Here is a 22,821-nt window from a genome sequence, read left to right on the forward strand (position 1 = left end):
TGATTAAATAAGATTAAATTAATTTAAAACTTATTTTTTAAACCTTAAACTAATTTCCCGCCAAAAATCGTTCGGAAAACTTCTCAACCAAATAATTCCAATGCATTTACTTTTTTTATGTCTACTTCTATTTAAATACACTTGTCGTTCATTTTAACGCAGGCGATAAACGATGGACGATGAATCCGGCGGCCAAATTCAAACTGATTTACTAGTATCTACCTCTGTGCTGTGGTTGCAAGGCTGCAACCGAGCCCCCGTGTGGTGTGGGAGCAAATGTGTGCGAAGTACTAGCACTTGCAATTTGCAGCCGGGGCATTATCCGCTGCTCACGAGCAGAAGGTGCTCAAATGCGCACATTGATATCCCGCCGTCCAACTCCCATCCAAAGGTGCGAGCCGTTTTTTCGTTTTAGCCCCTCCGCACACAGGGACCGAACCAAAACTGTTGGGCTTCTCGTCTCCCGCGAAGGATCTCCCGTTCCCGCGCAAGAACGGAGCGGCGCGCGGGACGACGGGGTCCGAGCGCGACCGGCGGCGGGCGAGCGCGAGCTGCACGGCGCGCCGGCGGACGGCGGGGGCGGGCGGCGCGAGCTGCACGGCACGCCGGGCGAACGGCGGGGGGCGGCGGGCGGACGGCGGACGGGGCGGCGGGCGGACGGTGGGGGAGGGCGGGCGGACGGCGCGGCGGACGGTGGGGGAGGGCGGGCGGACGGCGGCGCGGCGGACGGTGGGGGACGGCGGGCGGACGGCGCGGCGGACGGTGGGGGACGGCGGGCGGACGGCGCGGCGGACGCTGGGGGACGGCGGGCGGACGCTGGGGGACAGCGGGGCGGACGGTGGGAGCGCGGGCGGCACGCCGGCGGGGGGCGAGCGCGAGCGGACGGCGCGGCGGGCGGTCGGCGCGGCGGACGGCGCGGCCGGCGGGGGGCGAGCGCGAGCGGACGGCGCGGCGGGCGGTCGGCGCGGCGGACGGCGCGGCCGGCGGGGGGCGAGCGCGAGCGGACGGCGCGGACGGCGGACGGCGCGGCCGGCGGGGGCGGCGGCGGGCAGTCCCTGCTCTGTTCGTAGGCGGCGGCACTGGGCATCAGGGGCGGTCTGCAAGGGGAGGGCGTGGCGCGGCGTGGCGGGCAGACGGCAGGCCGACCAGGGCTGCGCGGGGCGAGCAGGGAGGGAATGGCGACGACGGGCGAGGTCGAGGACGCCGTGACTGGCGAGCAATGCATGGACGGAGCGGCGCTCGGCCATGCAGGGCTGGGCGGGCAGGGCGAGCAGGGCATGGCGATGGCGGGCGAGCTAGAGGAGGGCGCGGCTGCCGACCACAGTATGGCTGCCGTCGACATCTCGGCCTCTCCACAATGGGAAGAGGCTCACAGTGTCCTCTCCATGGTACGACGATCCCTTCTCCTCTTGAGCACCACGGTGGAAACTTGGCCATGCATTGTGATGTCTTTTATTTACGCAGGGAGCATTTGGCAGTGACGAGGATCCCCTTCTGCAGGGGCACGATGGTCATGGATACGGGCAACCGGTTGGATCATCCTCTGTTAGTTTCAGTACACCAACAAAGAAACCGTACATTCCTCCAACGGTAAGCTTGAATTTTTTTATTTTTGAAAGGATTGTAAGGTAGTGTATAATAATTATTCATTATCTTATATTGCAGTACTCGCCGTTTAAGCCTATATGTACGGATGAAATGAAGCCTGTTGTTGGAATGTCATTTGATAATATGGATGATGTGGAAAAGTTTTATAAGGCATATGCACATGATGGAGGGTTTGAAGTTCGCGTTGTTTCTCGTAATCTGTCACTTGATGGTCAAATTACAAATAAGAGGTTTTTGTGCTCGAGGAACGGTTTCAACAAGAGCAAAGACAATGAGACAGATGAGCCCTCTAAAAAGAAAAAGAAGCGTGTGGTGAAAAGATGTGGATGCGATGCGCATATATACGTGAAGTTAGGTGCAGATAAGAAATATTATATCTCTTCAATGGTGGAAGAACATAATCATGCACTCGCCTCGCCTAGTAAAACACCTTTTCTTCATTCAAACCGATCAGTGAGTCAAAGAGCCAAGAATATATTGTTTACATGCCATAAAGCAAGCATAGGAACCTCTCTTGCATATAGACTTCTACAAGTCACGGACGGTGGATTCAACACTATTGGATGCACAAAACGTGACTTTCAGAACTACTATCGAGGACTTAGGGAGAAGATAAAGGATGCAGATGCACAATTATTCATTGCACAGCTTGAGAGAAAAAAAGAAGCAAACTCAGCCTTTTTCAATGATTTTGTTGTGGATGAGGAGGGAAAGTTGGTTTATGTATTTTGGGCTGATGCAACAAGTAGGAAAAACTACAGTCATTTTGGTGATCTAGTATCATTTGATGCAACATATAGCACAAATCAATATGGCATGAAGTTTACACCTTTTACTGGTGTGAATCATCATACGCAAAGTGTCTTCTTTGGAGCTGGATTTCTATTGAATGAGAAGATCGAGTCCTATGAGTGGTTGTTCAAAACATTTCTCTCGGCAATGGGGGGCAAAGCACCGAGCCTTATTGTGACTGATGAAGATGCAAGCATGAAAGTAGCAATTGCCTCTACTTTTCCGGAAACAGTTCACAGGTTATGCATGTGGCACATATTGGAGAAGGTTCATGAAAAGGTTGGGCATGCAAGAAGTAATCAAGAGGAATTTTGGCCTCTTCTGAATGCATGTGTGTGGGGTTCAGAAAATGAAGATGAATTTGAGACGCGATGGAATGCTTTCATAGCTAAGTATGCTCTCAAGAGGAATGAGTGGATGGCTAATAGGTATGCCATCCGTGAGTCATGGGTTCCAGCATACTTGAAACATATACCGCTTTCAGGAATCCTCAGGACCACCTCAAGATCTGAAAGCGCAAATTCATTTTTCAAACGCTTTATCCATCGTAAGTTGTCTTTGGTTGAGTTTTGGCTTAGGTTTGATACAGCCTTGGAATGCCAACGGCAAGAGGAGTTAAAGGAGGATCATGTGAGCCTACATACCACACCTCAATGGATTACACCGTGGCCTATGGAGAAACAAGGTAGCATTCTATACACACGTAATGTGTTTAAAAGATTCCAAACAGAGGTGATAGCTGCTAGAGACCGCTGCTCTGTTGTAAGTATAACACCATTTGAGAGTATAAAAATGGTGTTCATTAATGATGAGAGTAAAAGGGATAGGGTGGTTCGCTGGTGCACAACAAGTATATTTGGTAATTGCTCATGCATGTTATTTGAGACGATGGGAATTCCTTGTCGTCATATCATTTCAGTGGCGAGAGGTGAAAAGCTTCGTGAACTTCCTGAAGCTTACATTCTAAAGAGATTTCAAAAAAGATGCAAAAGGTAAAAATATTATTCTTTTCATGTCGTCATATTATTTTACTACCATTCTAAAGCTTATTATTTACTTGTTCTTTTAGAGATCACGTGTACGATGAGGAAGGCAACCTTTTGGATGAGAAGCCCATAGATGTTGATGAATTGGAGAAAAGAAAAAAGATAGCCACGGTGCGAAATAAAGTGGAAGATTTGATTCAACACGCGAAGAGTTCAAAAGAAGGCATGGATTTTTTAGTTTCAAGTGTGATGAACATAGAAGCTTCTCTTGGTTCCATTATACCTAACATAATTCAAACTAGACAACAAGAGTACGAGGGTTTCATTGGATGCCAAATTCCAGAAAAAATAGAGATACATCCACCAACTAATGTTCGGTCCAAGGGAGGTTGTAAAAGAATCAAGAAAGCTAAAGAATTGCCCAAGCCACGGAAGCGAAAGAATGTCAAACAGGATCCACCAGCTCAGTAGGTTGCTGCATTTTGTGCAAGAATGAAAATAGTGTTTTGACAGCGTTGCTAGGCTAGGGTAATGGGACAGGAGGATTTTGGGAACTGAGGGTACCTAGCTATGCTCCAAAGCTTTAGTAAGTCATGGTGTTGTGTTAATTCACATTACCAGAATTATAAGAATCCTTTTGGGCATGTAAATTATAAGCTGTTAATATTCCTTGATTGGGCATGTAAATTATAAGTCATGGTTCTTTACTTGATTGCTTTAGTTGTTTTGTAAATTAGTAGTATAGCCTACTAGCTGCAATGCAAGATGCAGTACTGCACAGTACAGAATTACACCAGGCAGAATCTCTGAAAGCCAATTCCTTTTCTTATCCAGATCAAGTTGCAGAAATTTCACCTTGAAAAAGTACAGACTAGAATGCAGACACCATGTACACACTAAACTAGGCATTGCAGCTAATCATCTTGTCCCTGATCGAATCCGAACCCTAAGAACCAACCTTTCAAGTTTCAAGTTTAGAAACGAGGCAGTGTATCCGCTGCGCACGGTCGTTTGTTGCTCAGATGCGCACATTAAAACTCTGATCATTCTTTTGCAGCTACATTGACACATCATACATTTCTGATATAGAGGTGGAACCCAGCCCTGAATAAAATAGAGAATGATCAAAACATGAGAAACAGCAACGAATGGGTGATGCTGAGGGCCTCCTCTTTCCCCTTCTCTGTCTGTACCTGCTCAACAAAATTTCCATGTGGTCGAGTTACAAGGTCTGCCCTCAAACATAAATGAGGGAGACATTTCTACATCTAAGATTCTAGACTAGCAATATACATACATGTATGGAAATTACCCAATGCCGCCATTAGTGCAAACCCATCCCCCAAGCTTGTCGGATCAATGTGACCTCACCAAGCCAACAGCTTTGCTCCAGCCAACCATGATCAAGCTTCCAGCACATCTGTGCTCGGCTGAGCAACTCGATCTATATCCTTCGGCTCCTGCCAGAGGCAATCTTCTCTCCTCTTGATAGCAGGGACATGCCATCAGGAACAATTTTGCTCATCTATGTTCATCCGATGTCTATGAAATCTGAAAGAGGCTCTAACTCCTCAATACCAGGAAGGAGAGAAGATCTGTGCTGGCCCGCCGCCGCGCCGAGCCTGGCCCGCCGCCGCGCCTGCTGGCCCGCCGCCGCGCGTCCTGGCCCTCCGCCGCGCCTGGCCCGCCGCCGCGCCTGGCCCGCCGCCGCGCCGCGCGTGCTGCCCCGCCGCCGCGCCGTGCGTGCTCGCCCGCCGCCGCGCCGAGCCTGGCCCGCCGCCGCGCCGCGCGTGCTCGCCCGCCTGCCTGCCCTCCTCAATCGATTGGGGAATATGCCATAAAATGAACAGCCAAGTCCTATGTGCGGGAGGGGGTAGATAAAAAAACGTAACCCACCCTTGGATGAGAGATGGACGCGTGAGATTTAATGTGCGCATCTGAGCACCTTCTGCTCGTGAGCAGCGGATACACTGCCTTTGCAGCCGGGGTGATCTTTCCTTTCCTTGTACCCGCAACCATCTTACTCAAAGATTCTTTCGGGAGCAAAAAAAAAAGAAAAAAGAAAAGACCTCGCTCAAACGAGGATTCAAACGAAAGCATGGAGCCTGCCTATCGAAGCAACGGAGCAACGGTCAACAGGACCGAGCGGCGAGCGAGCGCTAGAGAGAGACAGACTTGTCAACCGTCCAATCCAGGGGGGTCCCGCGTGCGTGGCTGCCGCAGACGGCAGGCAGGCTCGTCCCCCCACGCCCCATCCCCGAAGCGTACGCGACGCGACCTGGCCCATCACCCGGCGCGACTCCCCAAGCGGCCATCCCGTCCGTCGGCGTCCATGCCCAGCCGGCGCGGCGAGAACCGAAGCCGCGCGCGGCAGCCACGGGGCCCCGCCGGAAGCGGCACGGGTAGGGGACGAGGCGAGTCGTCCTCGGCGCGGCAGGGCCCGAGAGTTAAGAGCTGGACCAACGGCCACAGCGGGGGCTGCTGGGTCGGCGAGTGGGGAGGCGCGCCATTAACTCCGCGCGACAAGCGGAGAGCGCCTGCCCCGCTCCGGAACCGAAGCCGAGGCGCCCCCGGCGCGGCAGGGCCGGTCTGGCTCGCTCGCTCACGTGACGCCGGGGGCGCACGCGGCCGCGCGTCGAACGAGGAGAGCGGGCGGCGCAGGCGCAGCAACGGTGCGCCAACCGGGCGGCGACGCCTGGGGGGTAGCCGGCCAACGGGACGGGGCGGACCGGCCCGCCGTCTCGTTTCCCGTGGGTCGCGGCTTTTCTCGTACCCCGACTACTCCTGCCGGTACTGTCAGTGTCCGCCCACGTTCCCCTCTTCTTCCGCGAGACGACGGTCTCTGTTGGTCATGTGCACACCCCGTCCGTGATTCGGTGAAATGGTTTGGTTCTTTTCTTTGCAATTACCTGGTGCCAAGCCCGGCCGCTCAGTTTCCACCCACTATACATTACTCCCATGTTTCAGAAAGTTCTGAAAATCTTTTGTACATGTATTATCTACGGAAAGACTGTGAAATGTATTCATCTAAACGAACTAGTGGAAAAACTACGCATATGGGTAGACTACAATACCAAGATACGATGCTTATCTCTCTTGGCACATAAGGCTCATCTTTCAAAATTTTCTCCGTGCATTTTGGATTCTCCATATATTACTAGGTTACTGTAAGAGAAAGGATAAGTTTGTACCTATCTACGCAAAGCGAATAAGGTTATCGAAACCGAAAATTAATTGAAGACTTATCTAATTGTAGGAGGGACTTATCTTCACGGCAATAAATAAATAGAGCATTCTACTTGCTTTTTTGGCACAAAATGCTCAACTTTATTTTTTCTATATATTTTAAATTCTTCATCTCTTACTAGGTTATTGTAATACAAAGCAAAGAGAGAATTTTAAATGGGACAAAAAAGATTTATCCTTATCTACGGAAAGGCAAAAAGGCTATCAAAACCAAAAATTAATTTCAGACTTATTTTGCTGACGATAAATAAATAAAGCACGTTGATTTTGCATTCTCTATCTCTTACAATGATATTCTAAAAGAAAGCATACAAAGACATTGAAATGGACAATAATTTTATACTTATCTACACAAATGTAAATATGGGTATCGGAACCGAAAATTTATTTCAGACTTGAGAGACTTATCTCATTGGCAATAAACAAATAAACACCAATTCTTGTTGCAACATAAGGCTCATCTTTGGTATGTTCCTATACGTTTTGCACTCTATCTATTATTAGGTTATTGTATGAGAAAGCATACAAAGGTATTGAAAAGGAAAAATAATTTCATCCCTATCTACGCAAAGGCAAAGATTATCGAAACCGAAAATTTATTTCAGACTTATCTAATCATAGGAGCGACTTATCTTCTCGACACTAAACAATAAAACACGCCAATTCTTGTTGCAACATAAGGCTCATTTTTGGTATGTTCCTATACATTTTGCACTCTATTTATTATTAAGTTATTGTATGAGAAAGCATACAAAGGGATTGAAACATAACACTGATTTTATTCCTATCTACGCAAAGGTGAATAAGATTACCGAAACTGAAAATTTATTCTAGACTTATCTAATCGTACGAAAGACTTATCTTCTCGACAATAAACAAACAAAACACAAAAAGTATGAGCCAATATTAATGAGACACAAGGAGCAACAAAATCATACAATTAGAACACACTGTCTTGTGGGTCCAATTCATTGTGGTCATGGATGGGCCCGGGTAGGCAGTGACACTTTAGTTTTCTTCTATGTAGGAAAAAAAATGAAGCGACTACCCTTAACAACAACAGGAAGAAAAAAGAACTTGACTAGGAGACCAGGACCATTTGCATTTCCCTATAAGTAACCCCCACAGGTCCTTCCTCTGCCCCCACTCTGCTGTGCTCCCGAGGAAAGAACACTACAGTAAAGTAGAGCTAAATCTTCTCCACTGAGCAATGGCGGAAGTGGCGACCAACGGCTCGGAGGTGCTCGCCGCTCCGGCGGCCGTGCAGGCGCCGGCGGTGTTCACCGGCCTGAAGGTGCAGGTGACGGTCCCGGCAGGGCGCGCCGAGGAGGCGGTGGCCTTCTACAAGGCCGCTTTCGCCGCGGAGGAGGTATCCCGCTCCACCCACCCCAAGCGCAAGGGCGACGGCGAGGAGGCGGCGCTGCTGTGCGCCGAGCTGAAGGTCGGGGCGGCGACCCTGCTCGTCTGTGACCAGGCCGGCGACGACGTCCCCGCCGTGTAAGCACCGGAAACCCTCGCTAAACCCTTTATGTTCCTGTGTTTTTACTTTTTAAGTTCCTTTTTTGTTCTTGGATTGTAATACATGGTAGACGCACTGCTATTTCGATTTTTGTCAAATATTTTGTGTGAAGATTCATAGATCTGCGAACATCTCTCCATTTTATACGGGACACTTCCAGTTTATGCAGTACTTGTCCTTGTGAGAAGCAGTTGGACCTTTTTTTAGATCCAGTTAGTTTTAACTAGAACTATCATTCTTTTTTTTGAACGTGTAGAACTACTGTTTTCTAGTGGCTTATGTGAATCATTACCCATTCCTGTTTTTTTTGGCGCTTACACATGTCTTTTCGGTACCTCAACGCTCACATGTGATTCCGTTAGTATTTGTTAATGTTAGATCTGAAGGTGTGGAACACCACGGCAAGAGAAGCCTACCTTTTCTTTTGTTTTCTTGTACTCCTTTGTTTGTCTGCACTCGTTTTAGGGTCTGTTTAGTTCCCAGCGCAAAAACGCAAAAAAGCTGTAAACGCAAAATTTTTGAAGGAATCTTGCTAATTTGAAATACTAAATGAAGTCTATTTATAAATTTTTTTTCATAGTTGGACTGTAAATCGCGAGACGAATCTAATGAGCCTACTTAATCCATGTTGCAACAGTGATGCTACAGTAATCATCCGCTAATTATTGCTTAATTATGGATTAATTAGCATCATTAGATTCGTCTCGCGATTTACAACCCATCTGCGCAGAAAGTTTTATAAATAGACTTCATTTAGTACTTCAAATTGATTGATAAGATTCTTTTGCAAAAAAACTTTTTTGCGTTTATACGCCCTGATCTAAACAGGCCCTTAGTGCTCTTTTGGCCTTCTGCAGTTCATCTGTACTTTGTCTACTTTGGAAACTGCAAAGGCTCACAGGAAATGAATTTGCTACTGTGTTTGTACTTATATATTTGCTCTTTTTCTAGAGAAGGATAGATCCACTCATTGCTCTCCAAAAAAACTGCTTTTAATACTTTTCTCTGATAATTTTTTTGAGAAAGGATAAAAATGTTTTTTATCTCTGATACATAGTATTCTGGAGTACGAGGTTTTCCTGTTTAATATTTACCTGCAACACCTTGCAAATAAATGGACATCAAAACACTACTACCCGTTCACACTGGGTAACTGTTCTTTGCTGCAGGGGCAAGGAGGGCGCCGCTGCTAGCGGCCTCGTGCTGCGCCTGGAGACCGACGACGTGAACAACGCCGCGGCGCAGGCGGCGACCGCCGGCAGCACGCTGCAGGGGGAGGTCACCGAGGATGGCTGCGGGCTGGGCGCTACCCTCGTCGACCTCTTCGGCGTCACCTGGGTCCTCGCCTCCTCCACCTCCGCCAAGAAGTGCGCCTAGAACGTCGGCCTCCGGTCGCCGCCGCCGGAACGATGCGCTCCTCAAGCACTTGAGAATAATCTGTGGACTGTGATGGCATGGTAGTGTAGTAGTAGTTGGTCGGTGGATGTTCTGATGGTCGTTAAATTTCAGCATGGTTTTTTTAAGTATCGGTCCTGGTGTCTGGACATTGATGTGGAACTTGGAACATTGATGGGTTAATGGTGTTATGTAGGTAATTGGGCAGTTGATCCATCCTTGTTTTCGATTGCGTTTCATGTGGGGTTGCGATGAAATGGTGTTATATTTTCATGTGTTTGCGTTTGGGAAGAGACGTTTGAGGACGAGAACATGGTGACAGTCAGTCCTCCGTTCGTGTTTCTTTGTTGCTGTTGAGATTACATCCAGCAACAGGCTACCTCTACCTGTGCACGGTTGACATCCATACAGATCAACTCAGCGAAGACAAATAGCCTGTGCAACGTGCTTCTGTTTGGTGTCTGCAGAAATATTCTTCGAGATAGTAAACTGCAGTGGCCGTGTTGGTTTCCATTGCTACAAAAGGATTCAATGATTAGGCCAATGTTTGGCACAGGCCAGATCCGCCTCCAAGTCTGATATGGTATTCCGAGCATGAACTTTCAGAAACATAGTATTTTCGGACATTGTTTGCAACAATTTTCGAAGTTACAGATGTGGAGGCACAGTTCCCATGGAATTGAAATGTTTCCTTTGAAACTTCTCAAAATTTGTTTTTTGTGTTGCAAGCATGACCTCATTCAGACGACGGCTTGATTGCCTCATCCACAAGTGGCTTGTCCGGATGCTTGCATAAGGTGCCTGTAGAAATGCTTGGATAACAAAGTGGGTTAGTATCAGGATTGGGTAGCGCATGAGACAGCCTTGAGCGTACAGAGTGATGGGAAACTGTCAAACTGCCATGAACATGTAGAGCCGAATCCATGGGGGCAGACTGAACTCATGAACAAGAAACTAGAAGTGCTGATTCGTTATGAGTGGCGCAGCGTCATGGATCAAGATCTCATCAGGGAAATTGAAGTTCATTCTGGTGGAAAGAGCGTGGTTGTTTTTGAGCCCGATTGTGGTTGTTTATCTGAGAAATACGGATAATCATTTACATGCATGTGATGAATACTGTATACAAATATAAACATAAAGTTGCACCAGAGGTACTCCCTCCATACTCGTATTAGAGGTCGTTTAGGACAGGATTGTGCATACCAAGGAGTGATTAATTAGGGTAGAGTTTTCCCTGTTTGCCCTTATTAAATAGGGCTGCGGGTGTATCTTAAATGACAATCGCACACAGCTCAACTGGTTAGCGCTTCGAGTCCCAGATGTGAATCGATTCCTGGAAGGCGCATCCTTCCTCCGTGCATCAACTTCCACCGGCAACAGAATAGCCCCTTGTACTCCTTGCTAGCATAGAGTGCACAACAATGCCTACCTTTAGATACCTTTGATCTAAATGAGCTTCCGGTTGAAGATGAAGACTTCCAGCAGGTGGAGGATGCCGACGAGCTCGACGAAGACTTCCTGCAGGTGGAGGATGCCGATGAGATCGACGAAGACTTCGAGCAGCAGCCGCTGGAAAATGGCAACGGAAACCTCAACGCGGATCCAGTTGTGATTAATTTTCTTTTTGATATTCGGTCATCTCTCATATTCAAGGATCCTTTTTGATAGAAATTAATCTGAACCTACCACTAGATGAATATGGCGTTGTTGATTTTGATGATTTTGTACAAAACCTTGCTGGTAAGATGAACCTCACTTGCATTCGGTCAGTACACTATGCTCTTAACAAAAAATGTTGGATTAACTGTGTTTATTTCTTTAACAATTAGAACATATTGTCGAGGCTCCCGTTGAAGTAAACCACCGAAGGAAAGAAATGACAGATGATCTTAGAAAACAAGTGTACCAAGCTTTGTTGGCTAGAAGCAAGAATGGAAAACTAGGCAAGAAAGATTCAAAAATAGTTGCTGATTATTTTGGATTACACATTCCTACAGTTCAGCGCTTATAGAATCTGAGGTAAAATACCACTTGCTCAAAATATTCCGGTTGTGGTTGCTAGCCGAAAGAAGGGTAGATGTGGCCGTAAAGCAATCCCATTTGATTTAGAACAATTGCGCAATATTCCTCTCAAAGAAAGAATGACCATAGAAGATGTTTGTAGCAAACTTAACTTGAGCAAATGGAAGATACAAAGGTATCTGAAAAAAGAATTTCTTAGGCGGCACTCTAGTAGCATCAAACCATATCTTACTGATGCTAACAAGAAGGCTCGGTTGCAGTTTTGTATTGACATGATTGAGACAGTTTGCTTGATGATCCAAGATTTAAGGCATTGTTTGACTTTGTGTTCATTGATGAAAAATGGATTTACCTCTCACAAAAATTTGAGAAATATTACTTGCTACCCGAAGAAGATGATCCCCATCGTACTTGTAAGAACAAGAATTACATCCCTAGGCTCATGTTCTTGTGTGTTTGTGCTCGACCGAGGTTTAGGGATGGAGAGTGTATTTTTGACGGGAGGATTGGTTGTTTTCCACTTGTCACTTATGAACCAGCTGTGAGAGGTTGTAGGAGAACCAATCATATTCGTGGAGACTTGGTTATGAAGTCCATTACTTCAATCACTAGAGATGTGATAAGGGATTTCATGGTAAACAAAGTATTGTCTGCCATTCGAGCGAAATGGTCAAGAGAAGATGTGGACAAACCAATTTTCATACAACAAGATAATGCACCTACCCATTTGCCTATGAATGATCCGGCTTTTTGTGAGGCTGCTAAGCAAGATGGATTTGACATTCGCCTAATTTGTCAACCACCTAATTCTCTGGATTTTAACATTCTTGACTTGGATTTTTTTTGAGCTATTCAAGCTATTCAATACAAGAACAATATAAAAATAGTACAAGCTCTAGTTCCAGCAGTGCAAGAGGTAAAATTATCACTTGTTTATTGTTTCTTCAACAACTAATTTACTCATTGATTGATTTCTTGCACATATGTTTTGTAGGCATTCATAGAATATTGTCCACACAAAGCGAATAGAATAGAATGTTTGTAACACTACAAAGTGTTTTCAAGGAAGCCATGAAGGTTAAAGGAAACAACAATTTCAAGATTCCTCACATGCAAAAAGAAATACTAGAGAGAGAAGATTGGCTACCATTGCAAATCCCTTGTGAACCATCCTTGCTAGCTGAAGCCATTGCTAGTCTTTCTGCATCAAACAATTAGAGGAGGCATGTTAGCTTATGCAGCAAAACTGTAGAGGCGTGTTAGTTTGAATGAATGAGATATGTAACCTTACCGATTGTCTATTGTTCTTTGTTTGCATCTTTTTTTCATCTTCCTTTGTTCGTCCAACTTGTTCTGAACGTGCTCAGGCACAAGAATTGTCTCGCCGCTGATTTGAAGCTTGTCCACATCAGGAATGTAAATCAAACAATCGGACTTGTCTTGATCATCTAATATCCTAGCAGCGAGATTGTAGTCACGATGAACAAGACGGCAACTCTCGCCCCTGCTAGCTTCACGGCAAGCTAGGCGGCAGGCTACAACGTCGTTGTCACCATGGATAGTATTGCAACGCTTGCAAAGAGTACCTTGTGACTCGGGCTCCATGGAGTCCGGCACCATGTCCGGCAAGGAGTCCAACTCCAAGGAGTCCGGCACGAAGTCCGGGAAGGACTTCGGCACGGCGATCTCCTCTGGCGCCAAGGACTCCGGCAAGGACGCTAATGCGGCGAACTCCTCCGACGCGACCTCCTCCGATGCCAAGGAGTCCGGCGCGAGTTCCTCCGGCGCCTCCAAGGTCGTCTCCATGGAGTCCAGTGCATCCTCCTCTGGCGCCTCCATGGAGTCCAGCGCCAACTCCTCTGCATCCGTGGCCTCCGGCGCCAACTCCACTGCATCCATGGAGTCCGGTGCGTCCATGCCTCGGCGAGCGCTAGGATTCATCGAGCAGCAAGCGCGGCGAGGGGCGGGCGATGGCAAGGGAGACGAGAGGCGAGGAGGCGCGGCGCGGGATTCAGAAGCAGCGTGGATGGAAAACGATGTGGCAGAATGGTCGCCACATTAATTAGAACGCATGCAGCAAATGAAGAGGTAAGGGCAAAGCCGTCCATTTTGCGAGCGTGGGGGAGGAACGGCATCTATTTTGCATCTACATCAATCCCCGGAACGACTCCTAATAGCAGTATGGAGGGAGTAGTTATAAAAGTGTATAATAACAAGAGAACTGAATAGTTGGTAATCTGAATTTGACTGCCTATTCGAGTGTTCCATCAGTTGCTATCGTTATTCTTAAGTGAACAATAAGGGATCGGGGATGCGATTCTTCCTTCCAAGTTTTGCTGCTGCTTTTCCCATGTGGAAACTCGAAGGGACTCAGGCGTCGATCCGGGTGTTTCTGCCGTTCTTTTCCTCCTCTTCGTCAGCTCTCTACGCCGGGAGCATCACAGCAGGGTTAGGGCTGTAGCCAGGAATTGGAGGTCCGCGTGCAAAATGCATAACGGGCCTCAAATTTTAAAAATATAAAAGGCCTCGAATTTTAATTATATAGTATAACGGAAGTTGTTATAAAACTTCAAATAAAGCTAATTATCCGGGAATGACTCTACAACAATCAAATAAAAATCTGTAATAGCATATAAGTCAATTTTCAGATCAACAAGATGAAGCTACGTAGCACTGCTAGTTAACAAAAATTGAGTGACAAGAAACCAAAAATCAATCGGTTTACGCATCAAAGTGGTCGGAGAAAAAAATCTTCCGAAAACATGATCTGGATCAACCGAATAACGGTAAGCTTACCTCATGGCCCAGTAGACGGCAGCTCTCTCTGATTGGGCTCCGTGCCTCGGTCCAGACGTCAGATGTGCAGTGCGGTCGGCCTGCCAGGCACGCTAGTCACAGGAGCTGACCAGTGGGGAAAATAATTAATAATTTTCTTGTTTGCTCTCTTAAAGCATTGTTTTGAGTTTCTGACCCTTAATCGATAATGATTAGCTCATTGTTTTAGTCTTCGCGGCTAACCATTTGTCATTTTGAAGCTCCTGCCCCAATCTATAGCTGACCATAAACACTTCATAAGCTTCAGTTTTCATAAACATAACTCAATAGGCATAATTTTTTCTCTCAAGCCGAACACATCATTTAGGAATTTGCATAAAGGACAGTGCAATGCATCGTTTATGTGTGTCATTAGTTGAGAGTCTGGACTTAGTATTGTGTAGGATACTAGCCGGTCACTTTGAGCACCTTTCTAAAACTTTAGCCAAAAAGAAACAAACATTTTGCTACTACAAGAAAGTGACTTGACAGAAAAGATTAACAATGCAAACATAACAAAGATAGTAAGATCTTGCCGCTACATTTCACCTTACACATACTTTTATCTTTCAAAACAATACAAATTCTTCTAATAATGACATTTGAGTAAAAAAGAATTACAACCTGGAAAAAGATACAACAAATAAACATTACCAAAAAATTAAAGGTACCTTATACTTAGTCCACAATACTACGAAGTACACACAAAACAATTTGAGATTCTACAAAAAAAATAAAAACCAATTTGAATAACCACCCATGGATATACGAAAAATACAAAACAATCTAATTTTTCAAATCCAACTATAAAGAATAGAAATAAATCTCATCCACACAAAAAAAGTGTGTAGCTACTTTTAACGTGTCAAGGGCGTCAAACCCTCGGATAGCTGGACCCTGGCTACGGAGTTCGTAGCCGCGATCCGTCTTCTCCGGTGAGGTTTTTCTCCTCTACCGTAGGCTTAGTTGTGAATGGGAAGAAGAGATTAGATTGGTAATTCTTGCTTGCTTCAACCAACGTAGGGTACAAAGTATATATGGCCTTGGGCCTCAAACAAACTCTCCTAATTTTGGGAAAGAATAGAAACTAAATATCTTCTTTCTTGGTTTAGCCACTCACGGTGGCCTCCTCCAGCGCCTGCCTACGCTCGACGTCCCCGCTTGTCGCGCGTTCCGTGGCACGGCGCACATCACGGGCCCGGCGGCGCGTAGTGTACGTGCGCCCCCACATGACATCTCTCCCCTCCTCGAGAGGCAGCTCATCCTCGAGCTGGAAGTCCGGGTATTTGGCGACGAACGACTCAACATCTTCCCATGTAGCCGAAGCAGCTGATTCGCCTTTCCATTGAATCAACACCTGCCGCACCCCACGAGCTAGGCGCCTCTTGACCACGCGTTCCGACGCCGGGGCGACAGCTCCATGATGGATGGGCGGCAGGGGCGGCGGAGCATCCGGTGGCGCACCTTGGAACTTCTTGAGAAGGCCAACATGGAAAACGTCGTGCAGACGAGCCCAGGGCGGTAGGTCGAGGCGAACAGCGACATCGTTGATGAGCTCTGTGACGCGGTAAGGTCCGTAGAAGCGCGGCTTGAGCTTGCCCGTGGTGGCCTGGTGCAGGGACGCCGCCGCGCATTGTCGTAGACGGAGCCAAACCCAGTCGCCCACCTAGTACGTGACTTGGCGATGAGCTTGATCATAGTGGCACTTCTGGACCGCCTGAGCTTGTTCGAGGCGGTGACAGATGTTGTCGAGGAACTCATCCCTCTCCTCCATGGTCTTGGCAACGGCGGCCACCCTCGACTCCCCGGGTTCATAGGACCGGATAGACGGCAAGTCGCGCCCGTAGACAATGTGGAACGGCGTGTCCCGAAGCGAAGTCTGGTAGGTGGTGTTGAAGATGTACTCCGCCCATGGCAGCCACTGTCGCAGCTGATCTCCTGTCAGGCAGCGCAGGTACATGACGATGATGCGGTTGGCGGCCTTCGACTGGCCGTCCGACTAGGGGTGGAAGGCAGTGGTCATGTGCAACTTGGTGCCCACCAAGCGCATGAGCTCTTGCCAGAACTTCGAGGTGAAGACCGGGTCGCGGTCAGACACCATGGACTGGGGAACACCATGGAGACGAACGATGTCGGCGAAGAAAGCTTGAGCGACGGCCTCCGCGGAGTACGGGTGTGCCAACGGGATGAAGTGGCAGTACTTGCTGAACCTGTCCACCACTGTTAGGATGACAGACTTGCCTCGGACGCGTGGGAGCGCCTCGACAAAGTCCAGGGTGATGTCGGTCCAGACACCCTGCGGCACGGGCAGAGGAAGAAGGAGGCCCGCCGGGTGCAAATGCTCCGATTTGTATCGTTGGCAAGTGGAACAGGTACGCACAAAATCCTGCACAAGTTGTTTCATGTTAGGGAAGTGGACATCACGCTGCAGGCGGTGCAACGTGCGTTGGACGCCTTCGTGCCCATCCTCGTGGACAACAGCCATGATCTCCAGCATGAGAGGAGACACCGGCGGAATGTACAGCCGCCCACCATACTGGACCATGCCGTCAAGGACTGCCCACGGTGGCCCCTTGGAGCCCGCGCGTACTTCATTCTGGAGTGCAACAAGGGCCGGGTCAGAGAGCTGTGCTTGACGGAGACACGTGACGAAGTCAAATCGAGGAGCCGAAAGGACCAGGATGGCCCCGTCGTCCGGCGTATCCCGGCGCGAGAGGGCGTCGGCCACCGCGTTCGCCGGTCCAGGCTTGTACTCGATAGAGAAATCAAAGCCTAGGAGCTTCCCCACCCAATGGTGCTGGGGGATCATCGCTAGCCTCTGGTCCAGCAGGTATTTGAGGCTGTAATGATCGGTCTTGACGAGGAAGCGGTGGCCCTAGAGGTACGGTCGCCAATGTCAGATGGCTTGGACAAGGCTGATGAGCTCTCGCTCATAGGCAGCGAGGGTGCGGTGTCGGGGCGCGATCGGTCGGCTAAAGAAGACGATCGGGTGTCCCTCCTAGACCAGCACCGCCCCAAACCCGTGGGAGGAGGCGTCGCACTCGACGATGAACATCTTGGTGAAGTCCGGCATGGCGAGCATCGGGGCGGAGGTGACCAAGGCCTTGAGTGCTCCGAAAGCCGAGGCCGCCTCCGCAGTCTAGGAGAAGCCATCCTTCTTAAGGAGCGCGGTGAGTGGCGCGGTGATGGTGCCGTAGTTGTGGACGAACTTGCGATAGTACCTAGCCAAACCGAGGAAGCCGCGCACCGCCCGCGCTGAACGAGGAACCGGCCAGTCCTGGACAGCCTGCACCTTAGCCGGGTCCATGGCGACGCCCGCCTTGGAGATGACATGGCTGAGGTACGCGACGGAGGCAGCGCCGAAGGCGCACTTGGCGCGCTTGACAAAAAGCCTGTGGTGGCGAAGCTCGGTGAGGATGGCGCGTAGGTGATGAAGATGGTCCGCCCAGGACTTGCTGTAGATCAAAATATCGTCAAAGAAAACGAGCACAAACGACGGAGGAAGGACCGGAGTACATCATTCATGAGGGCCTGGAAGGTTGCAGGCACATTGCACAGGCCGAACGGCATGACCAGGAACTCGTAGAAGCTGTCGTGTGTGCGGAATGCCATCTACTGGACGTCCTCCGGGTGCATGTGCACCTGGTAGTACCCCGAGCACAGGTCCAGCCTGGTGAAGAACCGGGCGCCATGGAATTCGTCCAGTAACTCGTCCACGACCAGGATCGAAAACGCGTCCTTGACCATTAGCGCGTTCAGCGCGTGGTAGTCAACGCAGAATCGCCACGATCCATCCGGCTTCTTGACGAGGAGTACCGGAGATGAGAACGCTGAGTCACTGCGGTGGACGATGCCCTGCTCGAGCATGGCGGCGCACTGCCGCTCTAGTTCGTCCTTGTGGGCCGTCGGGTACCTGTATGGTCGCACCTTCACTGGAGCTGCGCCGGACTTGAGGACGATGTGGTGGTCGCGTGCGCGCACTGGGGGTAGTCCCGTGGGCTCGGCGAAGACGTCGGCGAACGCGTCCAGCAGCCCGTCGAGGAGGGAGTCGCTGGCCGTGGTGGTGTGGATGCTCGGTGCGGTCGGTGGAAGCACCCCGTGCCAGCAGATGTCACTTCCCCCCTGCTGGAACGTCATGGATCGAGCAGTGAAGTCCCAAATGATGGGCCCCAACGGGCCAGCCAAACCGTGCCAAGTACCACATCAAACCCGGTGAGCGGCATGACAAAGAGGTCGACGCGAGACTCCTGGCTGTCGATGGTGACCGGGGCTTGATGAAGGACACCTGGGCAGGAGACTTTCTCGCCGTTGGCCACCGTCACCGTGAGCCGGGGGCGCGGTTGGATGGGCAACCCCGAGCACAGTGCAGCAGTCTCGCTGATGAAGTTGTGGGTTGACCTAGTGTCGACGAGCGCGACGACGGTCGCGGCGCCCAGCTTGATCTGGAGTTGCACCATGTTGCAGATGGGAACGCCGGCGACCGCATGCAAGGAGAAGACCGGGGCCTCCGTGTCCGCCTCGGTGGTGGCCGCGGCATCACCGGTATCGTCGATCTCAGCGCCGTCGATGTAGAAAAGGCGCTTGTAGACCTGGTTATGCCCCCTGGTGTACTTGTCGTCGCAGTTATAGCAAAGACCGAGGCGACGACGCTCTTCCTGCTCCGCTTGAGAGAGACGCTTCACTGGCCACCCCTCCACCGTGGCCGTGGGTGCAATCTTGTCCCGGTCCAGAGGTGGGGTCGGCAGGGCGAGGCGAGCTGGTGACGCCGGAAAAAGACCACGGACCACGTTCTTGGCTGGTGGCCGGTTGTACATGCAGATGTCCGCTGCTGGTGGAAGTAGGACTCGCAGCAGTTGATGAAGATGAGGGGGTCGGACTTGCCGTCGTACCGCGGAAAGTCCAACTTCTGGAATCTCGGCGGCCGATCGGAGTGGTGCTCGCCGGTGGCCGACTTGGTGCCCGAGGTGGACGTGCGATCGGCGGAGAGGGCGGCGATGGCCTTGGCGTTTGCCTCTGAAGTGGCCTGCAAGGTCTTGACGGCGGAGACGAGGGTCTCCACGGTGGTCTTGAGGTCACCGTGATCACCCATGGTGGCTATGTAGGACGTGGTGGAGGAGGATGCAGGAGATGGCGGCGCGGCGGCTGGTGGAGGCGAGGGAGTGCGGCGCGGCGAGGAAGCCCTGGATCGTGATACCAGGTTGTCAAGGGCGTCAAACCCTCGGATAGCTGGACCCTGGCTACGGAGTTCGTAGCCGCGATCCGTCTTCTCCGGTGAGGTTTTGCTCCTCTACCGTAGGCTTAGTTGTGAATGGGAAGAAGAGATTAGATTGATAATTCTTGCTTGCTTCAACCAACGTAGGGTACAAAGTATATATGGCCTTGGGCCTCAAACAAACTCTCCTAATTTTGGGAAAGAATAGAAACTAAATATCTTCTTTCTTGGTTTAGCCACTCACGGTGGCCTCCTCCAGCGCCTGCCTACGCTCGACGTCCCCGCTTGTTGCGCGTTCCGTGGCACGGCGCACATCACGGGCCTCGCGGCGCCTAGTGTACGTGCGCCCCCACATGACATAACGATTTAGTAAAGAAAACACTGCCACATCCACCTGCCGTAGTTATGGGCCAACATGTGTTGACTGGCTGAGGAATCTTGTTGCCGCATGGCTACTCGGCCAGGTCGAGAGCTGCTGGAAAAAAGCTAGTGGCCGTGACTATCGACCCGTATGCACACATTCTCCCCGCCAAGCAACGCAGTGGGCCGTATTTGCGGCAGTGAGCTAATGATCTCTATACTTGCCCTATGGGCTGGGCTTGGAAAGAAATTCAACGGATAAAAATCAATTGATGAGAAGAAACAGTTTTTACTCGTGATGTTTAGAAATTTCGTAATTATTTGGATTTTTAAATAATACATGAATTCAGGTTAAAACCAGATAAGAGAAGAAAAGATTACCGAAACCTGTGAAAGTGCAAGTGTGCAACTCAGCAAGACTCAAAGTAAAAGGAGCAAGCGGCCATACACCGTGTGGCGCCAGTGGTCACTACCGGAGAAATAGGATTTAGTTCCAGTTGGAAAGCTATTTTAGTCCCTATTTTTCTAACCTTGCGGTCCGTAGAATTTTAACTTATGATCTTTTATCTTACGCATAACTTTCTTGCCACCTCACCTACCTAGCACATACGCCGACTATCTATGCTTTTTTTTTTAACTAGGACTCTAACTGGAACTGAAACTAAAGGATCCTTTAGTCCTAGTTAATAACACCAACTTAGACTAAAACTAAAGAGCCTACAATAGTTTTGGTTGGTTTTCAGAAAATTTTTAATCCTAGTTATTAACACCAACCGGAACCAGTGACAGAGCTAGGATTGAAATAACCTTGGTGCACTCTATTACATAGAATAAAATTATATAATTTACATGGTAAAAATTGAGTGAACCGCTAGGATTTTTTTCACCATGGTGCATGTGCACCAGGGAAAGTCACTATGGCTTCGCCCTTGATCGGAACTAAAGATGTTAATAACCGGGACTAAAAGGCTATAGCATCCATAAAATTTATACCCAGGACTAATACTTAGACTAAAACTAAAGAGCTTACAATAGTTTTGGTTGGTTTTCAGAAAATTTTTAATCCCAGTTATTAACACCAACCGGAACCAGTGACAGAGCTAGGATTGAAATGACCTTGGTGCACTCTATTATATAGAATAAAATTATATAATTTACATGGTAAAAATTGAGTGAACCGCTAGGATTTTTTTCACCATGGTGCATGTGCACCAGGGAAAGTCACTATGGCTTCGCCCTTGATCGGAACTAAAGATGTTAATAACGGGACTAAAAGGCTATAGCATCCATAAAATTTATACCCAGGACTAATTGAAGTATTAGTTTCAGATCTAAATTTTACCGAGACAAATGAGGGGGATAGATGTGGATTTCTCTACTGGTGGGTGTGCGGCTGGCCGGCTGCAATTGGTGGGCATCGAGTGAGTATGTGACTAGCATCAGTTGCAATGATGGGCCACATTGTGTGAGATGAACATGTATCATCTCTGTGTATGACCGGTAGCGTCAGGAGGACGGGAGCCCTGGAGAGTCGGAAGAACAGCTAGGCCTAACCAGCTAACTTTTACGGTATGGGCTTTCGTTGCTGACTTCATGTATGGGCTTTGGTGGACCTTTTCTTTTATTTTCAATACTACAATACATAATTAGATAACTTAATTACAACATGATGCTATAAAGGTTACTAATGTGTAGTACTCACCCATGAGCGCAAGAATCATTAAAATCGGAGCTATATCTAAAAAGTTATAAGCTTTTGAAGTTCTAGGGGTTAAAATGCAAACTTGACATTTTAAAATAAAATTAATCCAGGAAAAAGGAATTATGAAATCAAGGGTTTTTACGATGCCAGCATATTTTTGGAAAAATAAAATATATAGATTCAAATTTTGGAATATCATTTCTACGAAGAACCTTTGTGATTAAAGGTAGACCCAAGGGGAAATAATAGAAAGTATCTAGGACTCAGAAGTAATGAAATAATTCCATAAAATATAGGGACTAGGGTGGAAGTGATTTGGGCTGTTAATCGCTTGATGAACAGCCGAAAATAGCTGCTAGCTTGTGGTCATCAGGGATGAAGAACGTGGTAGCGTGCGGTGGCACCGTACAAAACTCTAGCGAGAAATTGTTGGAGAAAGATAGATATATAGTTAGTAGAAGCATATGGATGTGTTTCTCACCTCTTTGTGAAGCTCCTACGTATCTCACCGGCGGTGAGCCGGTGAGGCCGAGGTAGGGGAGATCGGCATGGTGGTGATGGAGCTATAGGTGGTATTTGTGGCAAGTGGGAGCGAGCGAGAAGAGGCGTGAAAAGGAGAAGAGGTGGTGTGATATGGAGCAGAGCTCAACCTCCCATTTATGGGGCGGAGGGAGGGGAGGGGCTAGTGGGGGTGGGGGAGTGGTGTGGCGGTGGTGAAGGCTTGGTAGTAGCCAGCGATGACCATTCAAGTGGGGGAGATTATGGTGCAAGAGGAAGCGAGCGGGTAAGTGCGGTGTGGGTGGCGCACTACATAAAGTGGAGGGGCAGTCATAGGAGGCAGTGAGCTTGAGCTTTGCACATGATAGAGGAAGGGAGGTAGGAGACAAGTCTAACGAGTGGGCTCCATGATCAGGGACCATGGGAGAGAGGATGAAGGCGGGATGCTGGTGGGCTGGTTAGTGGGTTCGGCCTACATAGAAAAAAGAAAATTTGGGTTGAAAGAGAAAAGAATAAAGAAAAGGGAGAGTTAGGGTGAGATTTGGACATGTTTTGTCCTAAAAGGATTTTTTAGGAGCTTTGCAAATTGAACTTGATTTAAAACACTGAACTTTAAAGTTTGCTTTTCCAAATTTAAATTGAAATTTTAGAAACTTAATTTAAACCT

The 22,821-nt window shown here is 48.7% G+C and overlaps 2 protein-coding genes across 3 annotated transcripts; one reads left to right on the top strand and one right to left on the bottom strand.

Moving 5' to 3' along the window:
- Window positions 1–7,577: 7,577 nt before the first annotated feature.
- Window positions 7,578–9,819, top strand: LOC112886909 (uncharacterized protein At5g48480). Its single transcript, XM_025952933.1, has 2 exons — window positions 7,578–8,129; window positions 9,321–9,819. The coding sequence occupies exons 1-2, from the start codon at window positions 7,843–7,845 to the stop codon at window positions 9,526–9,528; spliced, it is 495 nt and encodes a 164-aa protein (XP_025808718.1). The 5' UTR covers window positions 7,578–7,842; the 3' UTR covers window positions 9,529–9,819.
- Window positions 9,820–10,695: 876 nt separating this feature from the next.
- Window positions 10,696–22,264, bottom strand: LOC112884503. Of its 2 annotated transcripts, none has more exons than XM_025949911.1 (5): window positions 22,138–22,264; window positions 14,365–14,622; window positions 12,860–13,992; window positions 12,716–12,769; window positions 10,696–11,064 (listed from the first exon to the last, which is right to left on the bottom strand). In XM_025949911.1, exons 3-4 carry the CDS (start codon window positions 13,507–13,509, stop codon window positions 12,745–12,747), a joined length of 675 nt encoding a protein of 224 aa, XP_025805696.1. In that variant the 5' UTR covers window positions 13,510–13,992; window positions 14,365–14,622; window positions 22,138–22,264; the 3' UTR covers window positions 10,696–11,064; window positions 12,716–12,744. The 2 variants fall into 2 exon arrangements, with proteins under 2 accessions (XP_025805696.1, XP_025805695.1); XM_025949910.1 differs by having other exon boundaries at window positions 10,696–11,115; window positions 14,365–14,469; window positions 22,138–22,263.
- Between the last annotated feature and the right edge of the window lie 557 nt (window positions 22,265–22,821).

This window comes from Panicum hallii, chromosome 3, assembly GCF_002211085.1.
Source record: "Panicum hallii strain FIL2 chromosome 3, PHallii_v3.1, whole genome shotgun sequence".
In the NCBI taxonomy this organism is placed as follows: domain Eukaryota; kingdom Viridiplantae; phylum Streptophyta; class Magnoliopsida; order Poales; family Poaceae; genus Panicum; species Panicum hallii.

Coding starts and splice junctions, on each gene's coding strand:
- LOC112884503 (XM_025949911.1), bottom strand. CDS start 13,509: ATGAATCCTAGCGCTCGCCGAGGCATGGACGCACCGGACTCCATGGAT. Junction 12,770..12,859: donor CAAAGAACAATAGACAATCG/GTAAGGTTACAT, acceptor TGTTTGATGCAG/AAAGACTAGCAATGGCTTCA.
- LOC112886909 (XM_025952933.1), top strand. CDS start 7,843: ATGGCGGAAGTGGCGACCAACGGCTCGGAGGTGCTCGCCGCTCCGGCG. Junction 8,130..9,320: donor GGCGACGACGTCCCCGCCGT/GTAAGCACCGGA, acceptor TCTTTGCTGCAG/GGGCAAGGAGGGCGCCGCTG.